At 43.8% G+C, this 16,962-nt stretch overlaps 1 protein-coding gene across 6 annotated transcripts in view; it reads right to left on the bottom strand.

Annotated features, from left to right (window-relative positions):
• Positions 1-776: 776 nt before the first annotated feature.
• HSD17B2 (hydroxysteroid 17-beta dehydrogenase 2) overlaps positions 777-16,962 on the bottom strand; it is a 59,857-nt gene continuing 43,671 nt past the window's right edge. For 4 of the 6 annotated variants that reach the window (XM_060000666.1, XM_060000668.2, XM_060000669.1 and 1 more), the window contains 2 exons: positions 4,405-4,542; positions 777-1,311 (listed from right to left, as the gene is read on the bottom strand). In XM_060000666.1, coding sequence (XP_059856649.1) covers positions 1,283-1,311; positions 4,405-4,542 — 167 coding nt within the window. In that variant the 3' untranslated portion in view covers positions 777-1,282. Of the gene's footprint in view, positions 1,312-2,806; positions 3,534-4,404; positions 4,543-15,258; positions 15,432-16,962 lie in introns of those variants that run through there. The other 2 variants (XM_060000667.1, XR_009517745.1) reach the window with 2 other exon arrangements.

Raw genomic sequence — 16,962 nt, 5'->3', positions numbered from 1 at the left:
CATACGTGGATGCATGTATTGTGTAGTCAGTAGCTTTCCATTCTGTAAACATGCCATAAATTATTTATCTATTATACTATGATGGGTGTTTGGGTTGTTTTCAAGTTGAGGCTTTTACGAATAGTGCTGCCACAAACATTCTAGTACATATCTTTTCATGACTATTATATACAATATAAAATATAATGTATATAATATATATTATCTATACAATATGTATATACCTACATATATATGTACACATATAATTTTTTAAAATATAGCAGTAACGCCTGCTTCTGTGTATAAAATTAAATATATAATGTTGGGAGTTCCCTGGTGGCCTAGTGGTTGGGATTCTGGGTTTCCACTGCCGTGGCCTGGGTTCAATCCCTGGTCAGGGAAGTTCCCGCAAGCCATGCGGGCAAAAAAAAAAAAGATTAAAAAAATATGTAATGTTGAGCATCATGCTATCTATTTTTTTTAAAGTCTTTCTTGAATTTGTTACAGTGTTGCTTGTATTTTATGTTTTTGGTTTTTTGGCCCCAAGGCATGCGGGATCCTAACTCCCTGACCAGGGATCGAACCCATACCCCACCCCTCCCATCTCCCCCAACCCCGCCCCGGCACTGGAAGGTGAAGTCTTAACCACTAGACCACCAGGGAAGTCCCTCATGTTATCTATTTAATAAATATAATTTTAATTTCATTTTAAATAATACATTAAATTTTAACATAAATTATATGTGATTAACTATATAACCATATATTTAATATAGAAGTAAATTCTTGCTTATTATATAAAATCTAATAGTATCTATATAGTTACTTTAAAATATAGTAGCAATGGCTGCTCATTATATAAATAATGAATAATAAGTAGATACATATGTTTTTAAAATTAATCTCCTCTGAGGAAACTTACAGTATTGTGTGTCATTCTACACTCCCTTCTTGCTCGTACAAACATATAGATATGTTTGGCTTTGGCTTAATTTTATTTTACCAGGAACAAACAAAACACAAAAAGGATCATACTATACGTATTTTCCAGGAATTTGCTTTTTTGTTTGTTTGTGGGTTTTGATTTTTGTTTGTTTGCTAAGTAATGAATCACAGACCTGCCTCCTGGTCAATGGCTATAGTTTGAAACCAGAGCAGCAGAATTTTCCATTGAGCAGCTTTTAGTCACCATTTCTCTATCAAAGGACTTGCCAGTCGTTCCTAGGTTTCACCATTTCAGGGAACGCTGCCGTCACCAGCTTTGCACAATGTATCCTTTTGTTTTTCGGCATTCACTTCTTTAGGCTACAGTCCCCAAAGGGTGGCTGTCTGGTCAAAAAACACATTCATTTTGAATTTTAACAGCTAGTGCCAGATTACTTTCCAGAAAGGTTGCAGCAACCCACACTCCCTCCCACAAAGTGTGTGATTGCTCAGGGATTGCTGTGGGGATGAATCTTTGCTAGCTTGGGTGACTCCTGGATACCAGGACTGCAGGGGAGCCTCACTATGAAATGTAAGCCAGTGAAATCCAATTATACTCATGGAAATGCAAACGGAGTTTCAATTGCTCATTTCTCTTCATGAAGGCACGACCATACTCAAAGAAATGATTACCCTGACAGTTACTACTCCAGAGGCTTCTGCATCTTAAAAAACATGTTCGCATGTACTATTGTTCCTCCAGCTACTTCTGCCCCAGTCTCTACTCTCACAGGGGATTCCTTTTCCTCTCCACTTCCTCCCTCTTTAAACACCTCATGGACTTTCTAATCACTCTTGTGCCTACCCTGTCCAAAATCCCCAAAACTCTCTTTATTGATGACAAAGCCACCACCCTTTTGTCAACCTTCATCTGCCACTTTTTTTTTTTTTTTTTTTTTGTGGTAGGCAGGCCTCTCACTGTTGTGGCCTCTCCCATTGCGGAGCACAGGCTCCGGTCACGCAGGCTCAGCGGCCATGGCTCACGGGCCCAGCCACTCCGCAGCATGTGGGATCCTCCCGGACCAGGGCACGAACCCGCGCCCCCTGCACCGGCAGGCGGACTCTCAACCACTGCGCCACCAGGGAAGCCCCATCTGCCACTTTTGACACACACTTGCCCATCCCCTGCCACTTTGGGGCTACACACAATAAAACTGGTAACATGACGTGGATCCAAATCCCATCTCTGCCTCTTATCAGCACTGTGACTTGAGAAATTCCTTAACTTCTCTGAGCCTTGGTTTTCTACCCATATGATGGGAATATTATGATGCCTACCTCATAGATGAGGATTAAGTGAGATTGTACACATAAAGTCTTAAAATCTGCGAAGCGTGCAACATGCTTGAGCTAGTTTTTATTGCAGGGTACCCAAAAAATCTGATATGTTTCCCTGAATGTCTTCAGGAGCTCTTTGTGTCCCTAAAGATTCCTTTCCTCATCCCCCACTTCAAATGTCATTCTCCAAACTTAAGTCCTCAGCCCTCCACTGTCTGGCCTGTTGCCTTTAGAGAGACCATCAAATATCAGCTTTAAACTGAGGACATCCTGATATAAAAGAAAGAACCAGGCTCTGCACCTAGGGATCTGGTTTCAAATTCCCCACCATCGTGGTGTCACAGATGTCCATGCTGAGCTATATATTACCCATCCTACTTCAGTGTCCTCACCTGGTGAATGATGTCAATTAAACCTACTCCTCAGGGCTGTGATGCAGATTAAAACATATATGGAAAGGATGGGAATAAAATTGGAATGATAATTAAGGAAACAATTTGGAATTATCCAATAAAGTTGAAGATAATTAAAATCTATGATCCAGTCATCCCATTCCTGGGTATATGTCATAGGAAAGATCACACACACATACGCCACGGTAGGTGTGCCAGAAGGTCCACAGCTGAATTGTTCACAGTTGTCCAAAAGTGATCCAAATATCCCATCGATAGTAGAAAAATTGTGGCATATTCACAGAATACTAGCAATGAAAATGAGTGAACTACAGCTACACACAATATAAATGAATTGTGAAAACATAATGTTTGGTGAAAGAAGCCAGATGCAAAAAAACCACATACACATTGATTCCATTTAAAGTTCAAAAACCAGTGAAGCCAAACTATTGTTTGGGGATGCCTGTATGCATGGAACATTGTCAAGAACAACAAATAAACGAATGTTACAAAAAGTATGACAGGTTACCTGCTGCAGGGAGGAGAGGGCTAAAACTGGAGAGGACCATGTGAGGGCTTCTGAGAGCTGGCAATGTTTTATTTTTTGATCTTGATGTTAAGTACATGAATTTTTATAATATTGATAATTTATTAAACTATGTGTGTATATGATATATTTCTCAATTAAAAAAATAAGTTCAACAATATCAGGAAAGAATGTACGGAAAATGGCTAGTGCCTGATAAGAACAGCTGCCCAAAATGCTAGCTATGACAACTTCAGTGAGTCCTTGAAACTGTAACTTAACTGCAGGGTTGCTCTCTGGTCCAAAGGGAATCTTGCGTCTGTGTGTTGGAAGTTTTCGTTGGCTGTGTCACCAAACTCTCAATCCTCCTGCCACGTTCAAATTCAAATTCATCATTCTCCCCTTCCACTAGCTGTCAGGCAGCTTTTTGTGCTCTGTCTCTCAGGCTGCCATATTCGGCATCATCTTGGACCCACCCTCCTTCTCCATCAACTCCCCTCAACTCTCCCACCTGCCCAGGGAGTCCCCAAGTTGGAAACCCCTCTCAAGACTTCACCTTCCCTCCATTCCTGCTGCCCTGGTCCCGCCTCTCAACCTGAGTGGCCCAGGTCTCGTTCCCTCAGTTTCCTTCCCAGATGAGCCCCGTTCACCGAGTCTTCGTGCTCCTCCTGGACAACTCTGGGAGATCCTGGCTGCTAAATGCTTCAAGACAAAGTTCTGCTTTTCTTTTAGATTTTTATCTGGTGCATTTGGGTTAATACTCAGACCTCTAGGGTTTGTTCTTTAGTGTGTTAGGCATCCCTCCCAGTGTGTGGCCTTTTATTAGATATGCTCTTTTACACCTTCATTTAGATCACCGATTACATGGTTGATGACCCAGAACTAAGGACTGAGCCATGGGGGTCATCTACATCCGCTCAGAGTTTCAGGGAGCGGAGAGGAGAGGATGGCCATCTCCTCCCGGGGTAGAAGGATGTGGGTCATGTCCTTCAGAGGGGAGGAGGTTGTGTTTGAAAAATACGTAACATCAAAACTTAATTCCTTGGTGAAAGGCGGCGGGGAGCAACCGTACACTGCAAAACCTGGCACCTGCCCCCTCTATACTTAGAAGAAGCCCACCCATCCCAACCCCTCTTTGGTCCACCACTGAGGGGTTTGTCTTGAACTCTGTCAAAACAAAGGACCTTCAGCATCCCTTCCAGAATGAATATTGCAGAGCTCTTGGCCTCAGACACCTACTTGTTCGGAAGCCTCCAGGCTGGATGACAGAGACTTTAACTCCCCATTTGGATAGCTCTTGTCTCATGACTGCTGAAAACATGGTCAGAGCTGCCTTGGATGAGCTATAGGCTGCCAACTTCTCCATTGGAACCCCTCCTATGGGAACAATGGGAGAAAAAAAAATCAGGTCTGATGTTTTCATTTGTTCATCCGCTAAGTATTTAGATGGCACCTACGTCATTCCAGGAACTGGTATCAGTGGTGACTAAGGCAGAGGAAGGAAGACAAATGCCCTCTGTATGCAGGTGAACGCATATTCTTGGTCACATCATTGTCTGGCTTCCTTTGCTTTTGCTTTCCATGCCGGCTTCATCACAGCTGGTCCAATGGCAAACCAAGCATAAGGCTTAATCTCTCCCAGCTTCTAAGCTAAATGTGGCTTAGGCAGGATAAAGAGCATCTGCCCCAGCCTCTGACCTTCCAGTTTGGCCAACCTACATTCTGAGATTCTGGGTGGACATATCTTTGGGGAAGTGGGGGCAGAGTGGGCACCATTCTCTCCATTACAGAACTTGTAGTTGAACAAATTGGGTTTAATACTTGTTGCAGAATAATGGTCCCTCAAAGATGTCCAGAGATGTCTCTGGAACCTATGAATATGTTAGATTATATGGAAAAGGGGGAACTGAGGTTGCTAATCAACCTTGAGATCATGAGCTTAGCCTGGATTATCCAGGTGGGCCCAATGTAATCACAAGGGTCCTTATAAGTGAAAGAGAGGAGAGAAGGGCATTGGAATGAGAGAGATGGCCCGATGTTGCTGCTTTAAAGACAGAGAAATGGGACCATGAACCAAAAATGCAGGCAGCCTCTAGAACCTAGAAAAGACAAGGAAATGGATTTGCTCGTAGAGCCTCCAGAAGGAATTCAGCCCTGCCAAAACATTGGTTTTAGCCCAATGAGACTCATTTCAGACTTCTGGCCTGTAGAACTGTAAAATAATAAATTGGGGGTTAAAAAAAAAGAGGGTGTGAGAAAGGACTTATTCTAGGAGGGCTGGCTAGGGCTGGGGGCAGACGCTCTTTATTCCACTTGAATCACATTTCTTTTAGAAGCTGAGAGAGATTGAGCCTTAAACTGCATCTCTCATTGGACCAGCTGTGAGGGATGAGCTATGGAAGGCAGAAGCAAAGGAAGCCAGAAAAGTGGTGTGACCTTACTTGGAATAAGGTTCTCTGCAGATGTAATTAAGGTACAAATCTCAAGATGAGACCATCCTGGATTAGGATGGGTCCTAAATCCAATGATGGCTGTCCTTGTAAGAGACAGAGAAAGAGAAGACACAGAGAAACAAGGGAGCAGACCATGTCAAGATGGAGACAGATTTGAGTGATGCTGCCACAGACCTAGGAATGCCTGGGACTACAGAAGCTGGGACAGGCAAGGAGGCATTCTCCCTTACAGCCTTCAGAGGGAGGTGGCCCTGCCAGCACTTTGATTTCAGAACTTCGGGCCACCAGAACTGTGACAGTATAGATTCCTGTTGTTTTAAGCCACTAATTTGTTACGGCGGCCCTAGGAAATGAATACGGGTGTGTTCCTGGTGTTCTTTCACTGGAAGACATGAGATTATGAAGGGGTTCAGAGCACCCAGATCTCATGGGGAACCCAGGATGACTGAGCCCATGACATTAAGGGTCCCAGGTTTGGCAAAGATTTCCCTGGTCAAAGAAGCACCCACTGGCTGAATTGATGAATAAACTGTGATACAGCCATACAATGGAATACAACTCAGTCACTAGAAGGAATGAACTTGATACACACAACAGCATGGATGAGTCTCAAAATAATTATGGTGAAAGAAAGAGCCGGACAGAAAAAAAGTATGTATTGTATGATTCAATTTATTTATAATTGTAGAAAATGCAAACAAATCTATAGTGATAGAATGGATCAGTGGTTATCTGCTGGGGGGCCAGGGTATGGGTTAGAATGGGGGACAAGAAAGTCTGGGGAATGAAGGTCATGTTCACTATCTTGATTGTGGTGATGGATTCCTAGGTACATATCTATGGACCTTGAGGGCATTATGGTAAGTAAAGTAAGTCAGAGAAAGACAAATGCCATGGAATCTCCCTTATATGTGGAATCTTTAAAAAAAAAAACTACAGAAAACGCTAATTCATGGATACAGAGAACATATTGGTGATTACCAGAGGTGAGGGGTGGGGTGCTGGGGAAATGCGTGAAGGAGGTCAAAACGTACAAACGTCCAGTTATAACAAATACATTCTGGGGATGTAATGCGCAACATACTGACTATAGTTAACAGTACTGTGTTGTATATTTGAAAGCTGTTAACAGTAATTTTTTTTTATAAATTTATTTATATTTTTTATTTTTGACTGTGTTGGGTCTTTGTTGCTGCGCGTGGGCTTTCTCTAGTTGCGGTGAGCGGGCGCTACTCTTTATTGTGGTGTGCGGGCTTCTCATTGCGGTGGCTTCTGTCACTGAGGAGCACGGGCTCTAGGTGCACGGGCTTCAGTAGCTGTGGCTCGCGGGCTCTAGCGCCAGGCTCAGTAGCTGTGGCGCATGGGCTCCGTGGCATGTGGGATCTTCCCGGACCAGGGCTTGAACCCCGTGTCCCCTGCATTGGCAGGCGGATTCTTAACCACTGTGCCACCAGGGAAGTCCAAGATAGTAAATCTTAAAAGCTCTTATCCCAAGAAAAAAATTGTAACTGTGAGGTGATGGATGTTAACCTTATTGTGGTAATCATTTCGCAACGTATACATATAGCAAATCATGCGGTACACCTGAAACTAATACAATGTTATATGCCAATTATAGCCCAATAAAACTGGGGGAAGGGAATATAGGCATTGAAGTAGAGATACCTAGAATAGCTAATGTCAGTTATCATCATTATTCTTACATGATTATTAAAGCTTTGGTCTGGGACTTCCCTGGCAGTCCAATGCAGTGGGCGCGGGTTTCATCCCTGGTGGGGGAACTAAGATCTCACATGCCGCGTGCGGTATGGCCAAAATGAAAAAAAAAAAAAAAAAGCTTTGGTCTGGCTCACATAACTTCCTTTTGAGAAAAACTCATCCTTACCTCCCTGTCTTTGTAGGAAGGCTGTCAGTCAACGGTTCTGTCCTCATTCAGAGAGGCAGCCTGACCGATCATAATACCCCATCCCCTGGACCCGGAGATTGGTTTGGGGCTGGGCACGTGACCTCAGCTGAGCCAGAGTCCTGATCTAGATCGTGGAAAGGAGATGCTTTTATGGTTTATTCCTGGCTACTTAAGTGTGATAATGGTGCAACACCGGCACTCCCAGGGGCCATTTCTGCCCCCACACGGGAGAAGGGAAGCAAAGAGAAGCAGAGGAGCGAGAAGGGAGTTCAGAAAGCTGGAGGTAGGTGTTGAGGACGGAAACGGGGAGTGGAGGTGGGGGAGAGTTACGATGACTCGAAACTTGGTTCCAAACAGTCGGTGAGCTAATCAACTCCTTCTCCCTTCTTTAAGTCAGTCTGAGGTTTGGCCCTGTCACTTAAAAGGAAGAGTCCTGAGGCTTAACTGCTGAAATTTCAGTATAGTATCTGCCATCAAACATTCAGCTCTGGTTCCCATCTTGTCACGTATGACCAGCTGATGCTTGTTTAAGTGATTTTTAGTTTCATCAAATCTTAGTTCAAAATCCAATTCCTTCCTTTGACTGGGGAGGACGGCCAAAGAAGTTAAAGCAACTTGTTCAAAGTTTCAACCCAGTCTGTGCGGTTAGACTATGCTCATTTCTCTACGGTTTTTAGAGGTGAGGTGAGCTTGGCCAGTTGGAAGGAAGGTTAGCAGAGGGCAGCAGGTAAAGAGCCAGCTTCTGGAGCCAACACTGCCTGTGTTCAAATCCCAGCTCTGCCATTGATTAGGAAAGGCAGTTAAAGTTAGGAAAACCAGTTTATGTTTATGTGCCTGTCTTTTAATCTGTAAATTAAGAATAATGATAATACATGTATCACGGGGTTGTTGTGAAAGTTAAGCGAATTAATATATTAGAACAGTGTTTGGCACAAAATAAGCTCCCTATTAGGCCTTCCTATTATTTGCCAAGGCACTGGGATTTGTAAAAGCTCCCCCAGGTGATTCCAACGGGCAGATAGGGTTGTTAAACACTTCTAGAGAACATCTATGATTTTTTTCCATTTATTTCTGTCCTCTGGACATGTAAATATTAATACAGCTTGGGCTCTGGAAAAACTGAGATCTCTGTTTTGGTTGTGGAAGTTGTGATCTCAGAAGTTGGATAGTAACCTGGCAGTGCTGTTTGATCCTTGATCCAAGTCTCAGAGATGTGGGGCATAAGGTATGTTGTGTTTCAAGAGACTGAAATTAAAAGAGACTTTCTAGTGCTATGCTGGAAGAAAGTTCTTCTGCTTATATGTTTGGTTTTGCTTGTTTTTTTTTTGAGCTACATATGCCTTGGTCAAAATATATTTCCTTTAAATTATGTTGAGCGAAAGCCGGTTTCAAAAGGTTGCATACTGTATGATTCCATTTATATAATATTCTTGAAAGAAAATTACAGAGATGGAGAACAGATTCATGGTTGCCAGGAGTTGGGGATGGGGTGAGTGTGTGGATGTGGCCATAAAAGGGGTATCTCAGGATTGTTATGGTGCCGGAACCATTCTGTATTTGATTGTGTTCATAGTTACAGGAAACTATACGTAGGATAAAACTGCACAGACCTATAAACACACACACACATAAATGGGTGCAGATATAACTGGTGAAATCTGAATAAGTTCTGTGCATGGTACTAATGGCTTTGACATCGTACTGTAGTTATGTAAAATGTTATCATTAGGGGAGTCTGGATGAAGGGCGAACAGGACTTCCCTGTACATTTCCTTTCAGCTTTCTGTGAGTCTAATTATTTCCAAATAAAAAGTTTTAAAATGCATACTCCCTTTAAGACACGCTTAGGTGGCTTCCCTGGTGGTGCAGTGGTTAAGAATCCACCTGCCAACGCAGGGGACATGGGTTCAAGCCCTGGTCCAGGAAGATCCCACATGCCGCGGAGCAACTAAGCCCGTGAGCCACAACTACTGAGCCCACGCACCTACAGCCAGTGCTCCGTAACAAGAGAAGCCACCGCAATGAGAAGCCTACGCACTGCAACGAAGAGTCGCCCCCACTTGCCGCAACTAGAGAAAGCCCGCGTGCAGCACCAATGCAGCCAAAAATTTTTTTTAAAAAGAAAAATTAAAAGACACGCTTAGGTCAGGAGAACTGCCTAGCTCCCATGTAGGTCTTCGGCCATACCAAGATCATAAAGTCTCCTAACATTTTGGTAAATAAAACTAAAAAATTAAGTTTATTGAAGTTTGGCATGGGAGGCCCAAAAATCAAGGCCTGGCTAATTTGAAATGTTAAAACATGAGAGAAGCGCCCTAAGCAAGCTAGAGCTTTTGAAACATTTTCTGCCAAGGCTGCAACCAAATTTAAAGTGACAATATACTTCTTCCTCACTCCATTCCACGCTCACCCCCATCACTGATGGACGTGGCTAATGCAAAGGCAAAACTTTGCCCTTAGGGCAGTACTCGCTTAGGAGGTACAAAAACTGAATGCTGGGGTTCCCCCTAATCGTTTCTAAGTAGCCAGTGCTGGTAAATGGCTCAGAATATGGGGTGACCTTGTTATTCAGTGACTTAATGGAACACCTAGTCAACAATGGGACGTGTTTTAACCAACCACGTACAGACCTGTGGACTCTTTCCATCCTTCATAACTGCAAATCATCTAGCCCTACTTGGTGTAGCTACCATGAAGGCAGCATCCCCCTCTCTTCTAGAACATACCAGTCCCCCCCCCCCACCCAGCTTTTCTGCCTCAGGGAACTGCTCAGTGAATTTGTTCCCTGGCAGGAATAAACTCAGCATTCATGTTTCTGATCACTCTGGTGGTCCTTGTCTTTCTGGTGGTCCTTGTTTTGACCTTATGGCATACTGCTGGCCGTGGCTAACACGGAGGGAAACTTGAAATTACAATCCTGGAGCTTACAGAATTGTGAGGCCCTTTCCCCACAGCCCCCTCAGGGGGCTCGGTCCTGGTCTTTGCCTGACTCCTTTGGTGTGACATAAGCAACAAGTTAGTAACATTTCCCAAGGTTCTAGCATTCAAATGTTCTTGATGTCCTCTGAGGTAACACAGGGCCTCAAAACACTCCTCCTAGCCATAATGATCAGCACCTACCAGGAGATCCTCTTGTTCCTGACCTAAAGCTAACATATGACCATATAGGAATTACGGAAAAGAAAGGGCTTTCCAAGCGAGTGCTCTATTAACAGGACAGAAATATTGCAGCTTTTCAGCCTGAGGCGGTATAGGTAAGGTGTGATTTTTTTGATTTATAATAAATATGTATTTGGTCATGGTTGCTGTTTCTGGCACAGGGCTTCTAAAACCCTGGGAATTTCCTAAGTGATGAGAGTGGCAAAGGTTAACGAGGACTTTTGTTATGTTAATGGAAGGAGAACCTCTCCTAAGGATGGGCGGAGGGCTGGTTGCAAGTGGATCCAATTAGAGGGGTGGGACTTTCAGTCTCTCCTCCGGGAGGGGAGAAAGATTGAGATCAATCACCAGTGACTAATGATTTAGTCAATCACATGCTATAAGGAAGCCTCCATAAAAACCCCAAAGGAGGGGGTTGGGAGAGCTTCCAGGTTGGTGAGCCGGGAGATTTGGGGAGAGTAGTGAGTTCAGAGAGTGTGGAAGCATCACACCTTTTCCCTGTGCCTTGCCCTGTGCATCTCTTCATCTGGCTGTTGATTTGTATCCTTTATATCCTTTGTAATAAACCAGTGAGTAATCCAGTGAGTAAGCAGGTTTCCTGAGTTCTGTGAGCTGCTCTAGCAAATTAAGCGAACCCAAGGAGGGGGTAGTTGGTACCTCTGATCTATAGCAAATCGGTCAGAAGCACAGGTGATAACCTGAGCTTGCCACTGGCATCCAAAGTGGGGTTGGGGGGCAGTCTTGTAGGACTGAGCCCTAACCTGTGGGATCTGATGCTATCTCCAGGTAGAGAGGTAGAGAGCTTCAGAATTGAGTTGAATTGTAGGACACCCTGCTGGTATCTGAGCATTGCTTGTTGGTGTTGGGGTAACTCCTCTCTCCAATATGGAACCAGGTGCAGGACACTTTTATAGGGGTACCAGGGTCCCATGCCCACAGCAGCTTTCTCATTTTCTAATACCTTCGCAAGCCAGAACACCCATGACCTTGTCTCAGGAGAAAGTAATGAGGGCTCCCAGCTGGTTTCTGCCTCCTCCAAGGTCAACTGGACTCAACTCAAGTAACAAAGTCCCGGGAATTCCCTGGCGGTCCAGTGGTTAGGACTCCGAGCTTTCCCTGCCGAGGACCCATGTTCAATCCCTGGTCGGGGGACTAAGATCCCACAAGCCATGCAGCGCGGCCAAAAGAAAAAAAAAAAAAGGAAAACAAAGTAACCACCACCTGGTGGTCAGGTGGTTAAGATTCCGCGCTTCCACTTCAGGGGGCGTGGGTTTGATCCCCGGTTGGGGAAGTTCCACATGCCGCGTGGTGCAGCCAAAAAAAAAAAACCAAAAACTTTAGGCATGGTTAGCAGAAATTGGAGACTAATAGCATCTGGTTGTTTCCTTGTAATTTGACAGTCTCTGGGGATTCGACAACTGTTTGGTATCAAGATCAATGTCTGGGACCTTGTTCAAAGTGTGATTGAGAAGCAGCAGCTGGGAATCTGTTAGAAGTGCAAGCCCTCAGGTCGTGCTCCAGACCCCCTGAATCAGAAATTCTGGGGGTGGGGCAGAATTTTTTTCTTATTGCGGTAAAATACATAAAACATAAAATTCACCTTTTAACCCTTTTAAGGTGTACAATTCAGTGGCTTTTAGTACGTTTACAATGTTGTACAACCAATAGCACTATCTAGTTCTGTATCTTCATTGCCCCGAAAGGAACCCCCATACCCCAGCCCCTGACAACCACTAAAATGCTTTCTGTCTCTATGGGTTTGCCTGTTTTGGACATTTCACATAAACAGGATTGTCCCAAGATATGGCCTTTTGTGTCTGGCTTCTGTCACTTAGCACAATCTTTTCAAGATTCACCCTTCAGAGTATCAGTGCCTCATTCCTTTTTATGGATTAATAATATTCCATTGTATGGATAGACCACATTTTGTTTATTAATTCATCAGTTGATGGACATTTGGGTTGTTTTCATCTCTGGCTGTTATAAATAATGCTATGAATACCTATGTACAAGCGTTTGTTGGAGCACCTGTTTTCTGTTCTCTTGAGCGTACACTTAGGAGTAGAATTGCTGAGTCGTAACTCTGCGTTTAATTTATTGAGGAACTGCCAAGTGTTTTCCACAGAGGTTGCACCATTTTACGTTCCCACCAGCAACTCAGGAGAGTTCCAGTTTCTCCAGACCCTTGCCAACAAGTGCTGTTTTCTGGTTTTTTGATTATAGCCATCCTTGTGGGTGTGAAATATTATCTCATTGAAGTTTTGACTTCCTGCAGTCGTTATTAAGTAGCTCCCTGGTGTGTCAAATGCATCTGAAGTTTGAAAAAATTGTCCAGGGACCAGTAGCAGTCACTTAGGAACTAGTTATAGAAATACAGAGTCTTGGGCCCCCCTCAGACCAACTCAGTCAAATTCTGCATTTTAACAAGACCCCCAGCTGATCACTATACACATTAATGTTTGAAGCACTGGTGTAGGAGGCAGCCCTAAATTGCTTACACTTCCTAAGCATTGCTTAAACGTACTAGCGTTAGGGTCTGTGTTTTTTTGCCCTCCCCCGCCGCCCCCCCGTTTCCCTGTTGTGTTCTTGCTTGGTAATCTGGAAAAGTGAGAGGACCCAGAATTTGGAGTTAAATCGACCCAGTTACCAGCACTGACTTCATTGTTTACCAGGTGGATGATCCTGGGCTAGAGTGTGCTTGATCTAAAAAGGAATCAGTATCTGCACCCTGCACATGTTAGAACTGAATGACTTCAGGGGTGTAAGCATCGAATTCAACTCAGCATGAAGACGTTCACTCCATCTTGCTCTCCCCTCTCCCCCTTACCCTACACTAAGCCCTGGCTAGCGTGAGAGTTTTAAGGAAACAAATCTCAGCTTTGGCTTCCCCTCATGTCACTGAGCAGCTGAGACTGGCTGAATGATTTGCCAGACGATTCCCTTAAGGCAGCCAACTCGGCAAGAAAAAAAATCCAGGAATGATCCCCTTGTCAACTCCTCCGGACTAAGTAAGACCAGGCTCAAGTTTGGAACTGTGAAATCTGCCGGATACCTAAAGTCTGTAGACTTGTAAGACTCTCTGAGGCCACTTACTTTGGTGTCAAGTAATTTTCATGCATTTTAAATAGCTCGAAGTGATGGGCAACCATTACTATCTCTCAGTAGAGAGGTCCCTGTTACTAGGGTACTTTCTGTGTACCAGTAACTGTGCTCAACACTCAGAATCCACAATGCGTTTAGATCTACAGTTGAGACCAGAAGTTCTCAACTGGGGCTGATTTTGCATCCCACCCCACCCCAGTGGACACGTGGTAATACCTGAAGGTCAGCACTGGGTGCTACTTGCATCTAATGGGTCAAGAACACAGATGTTGCTAAACATCCTAGAATGCATCGGACAGCCCCCCACAGAAAGAATTAGTCTCCCCCAGATATCGATAATGTTCAGGTTGAGAAATGCTGCCTTAGACTCAGGAGCTGTGTCACCTTATCACGACAGAAGATGAAATGGACAGAGACAAGTGGGGCTACTTGCCCCAGTTCACCCAGCTAGTAATACAGGAGCACGATTCAAAGCACAACGGGCTCAACATCCCTGAGGCCTTAGTCGTTTTATAAGGTTTGCTTTCAGCTGTTCTCGTTCAATCACAGCTTATGACATAACATGGGTATTTACTCTGCAATTTCTTAAGAGGAAAACTGGCCAGAAAAGACTTTTAGACCTCTCAAACATAAAGATTTTTCAAGTGCCCTTCGTACAATCAATCAAAGAGTCATCTCCCACTTCCTACAATCCTTGGTTAAATATCTATCAAACTTCCTTGCCAGGATTTGGGTTAAAGAGCTATTCTATTTCTGTGGGAGGGATGATAAACATGATTACAGGGGGGTGGTAAATCCTCCCAGAGAAGATGTGGTCAAATGTGGAAGTAGTGACCTGTTGGGCTTATTTGCCCAGGAGCTAGTGTGTGACAGCAACAGGATGGAACAGTCCCAGGTGGCAATGCCAGCAGTTGGCAGGATAAAAAGCCACAGGTGCCCACAGAGCCAGCCTCTTCATGGCAGATGGCTTTTGGGTCTCTAACTCTACCACATGCCAGGTGCAAGGCTGATGCTTAAAACCGTGTCATTTCATCTCATCTCACCACAGCCCTAAGAAGAAACGATCATTATTATCCCCATAGGAAAATGCAGAAGCTGCAACTCAGAAGTTCAGGACTTTGTCCTAGGTTACTCCATTGTCAGTGGTAAAGACAGGATCAAAACCTAGGCAGTTTATCCCCCCTGAATTTTCCAGCTTCTGGAAGTTACCTGCATTCTTTGGCTCATGGCTCCTTCCTCCATCTTCCAACCTCTCTTTGAGTCTGACCTTCCTGCGTCCCTCTTACAAGGATTCTTGTAACCGCATCAGACCCACCTAGATAATCTAGGATCATCTCTGCCTTTCAGATCCTTAACTCAGTCATACCTGCAAAGTCCCTTTTGCCAAGTAAGGTCACATATTCCAGGTTCCAGGTTTTAGGTCATGCATGTATTTAAGAAACCACTCTTCTACCAGACCAGTTGCCTACTCACAGTATCCTGAGACACGTGCTTTGGGGTTATTTACTACGCAGCAGTGGATAACTTGAACAGAGTCATCAGTTCCATCTTAGCTCCTCCTGGCTCATGCAAACTTCCATGATAAATCTACACCATTGAAATTCTTGTCGTGCAGAGGGTGGCCGAGGTGCCAGACTCAAGACAACCTGTGGGTCAGGGCAACCATGAACTCCTTTTGGAGAACACTTACTGGCTGTCTCCCCCTCTCTCCATAACTCCATCTTCAAAATTAGAAAAAGACCAGGGTGAACTCCCAAATAAGTACGTTTTCCAAAATTACTATTACATTAGCTTTGCCAAGAGACACATCATCAAGTTGGCATCACATTGGATGTGAATTTTGTGGATTGGTGGTTGGTTATATAGTGTCTTTTACACATGCCATGACTTTTCTGATTCTTGTGTTACAGTCTAGCTTCTTATCCCCTTGCTCAAAAATCTTTTCCATTGTTTTGCAAAACACTCATCAGCAAAATGCTAGGGATTCTGCTGAACTCCTCTGCCCCTCATCAATGAGGGAAACTATAAGCATGATTTAAGATCTTTGGCTCCTGTCCTCTTACAAACACCTGCCCTGTCGAGTACATACGCTTCCTTTCTGTTCTGCTTTCATGCTATTGTTTTAACAACTTTATAAAATTCCCTGGGTGGTTTCTGAGTCCTGCAAATGAACCTATTTCTAGAGTTTCCTTGAAACATAAGGATTCAAAGCTGGATGTGATGAAGGAAGACTCCATACATCTTGGTGACTGACTGGGTGGGAGAAAGGAGAGAAAGGCACAGGGAGAAACAAATCCAAGAAGGCTCAAAGCTCTGAAACCTAAAAGACTAGGAGATGAACAGAAAGAAGTCAAGAGAGGAAGCTCTGAATGGTCTGATAGAAAGTTTAGCTTCAGACGTGTTGACTTGGTGACGATGGTAAGATACTGGAATGGAACTAGTAAGGCTGGGTATAAAAGATTATGCATGTCCAGTGGTGAGAATAGGAGTGAGATGTGTGATTTATTTTAATGCTCAAACATTTTCCTCCAGTGGAAATATGTGACAAGTCCATTCAAAGTCTTGGCTTAGAAGAAGTTTTAGAGGTCAAGTTGAAGGTGTATGAATGGGCATCCTCTGTAGCGTAAATTCGTCACTTGCCCATTCATTCATCTGCACACTTGCATTTTTTCATTTATTAATTGCGCTTCTACTTCACGCCAGACACTGGGCAGGTAGTGTGCATATCAGTGATACATAAGTAAAATCTTATGAACGAATCTTATGCTCAAAGTTGAGAACCAAGAGAGGAAGAGAAAAAACTTCCTTGTCACTGTGTCAAGGAGAAGGCAATGATAAGTCTTTTCAGTAAATATTTGTTGAATGAGTGAGGCAAAGGAGCATGTGAGACTTTTCCAGATGTACCAGATTGTACCAGGGAACTGAGAAAAGTGAGGTTTCTACAGAGGTCAAAACTGTAAAGGCTAAGTTCAGAAGAAAGTTAAGGGTGAAATATTGCAAATGTATTTTCTCAGGATTTGTTTGCTTTAGCAAGGTAGCAAAATAATTGGAAATATTTTGCGGTTCTCATAAAATTTGAAATACAGTACTCATTGCTCTTAACCATCTTAGACGTCTCTCTCTCCATCCTTTCTCCTCCTCCCTCCCTCTTTTCCTTCCCTTCCCTTTCCTTCCTTC

This window comes from Delphinus delphis, chromosome 20, assembly GCF_949987515.2.
Source record: "Delphinus delphis chromosome 20, mDelDel1.2, whole genome shotgun sequence".
In the NCBI taxonomy this organism is placed as follows: domain Eukaryota; kingdom Metazoa; phylum Chordata; class Mammalia; order Artiodactyla; family Delphinidae; genus Delphinus; species Delphinus delphis.
The sequence above is the reverse complement of the archived record's forward strand: the minus strand, read 5'-3'. Positions and strand labels throughout refer to the sequence as shown.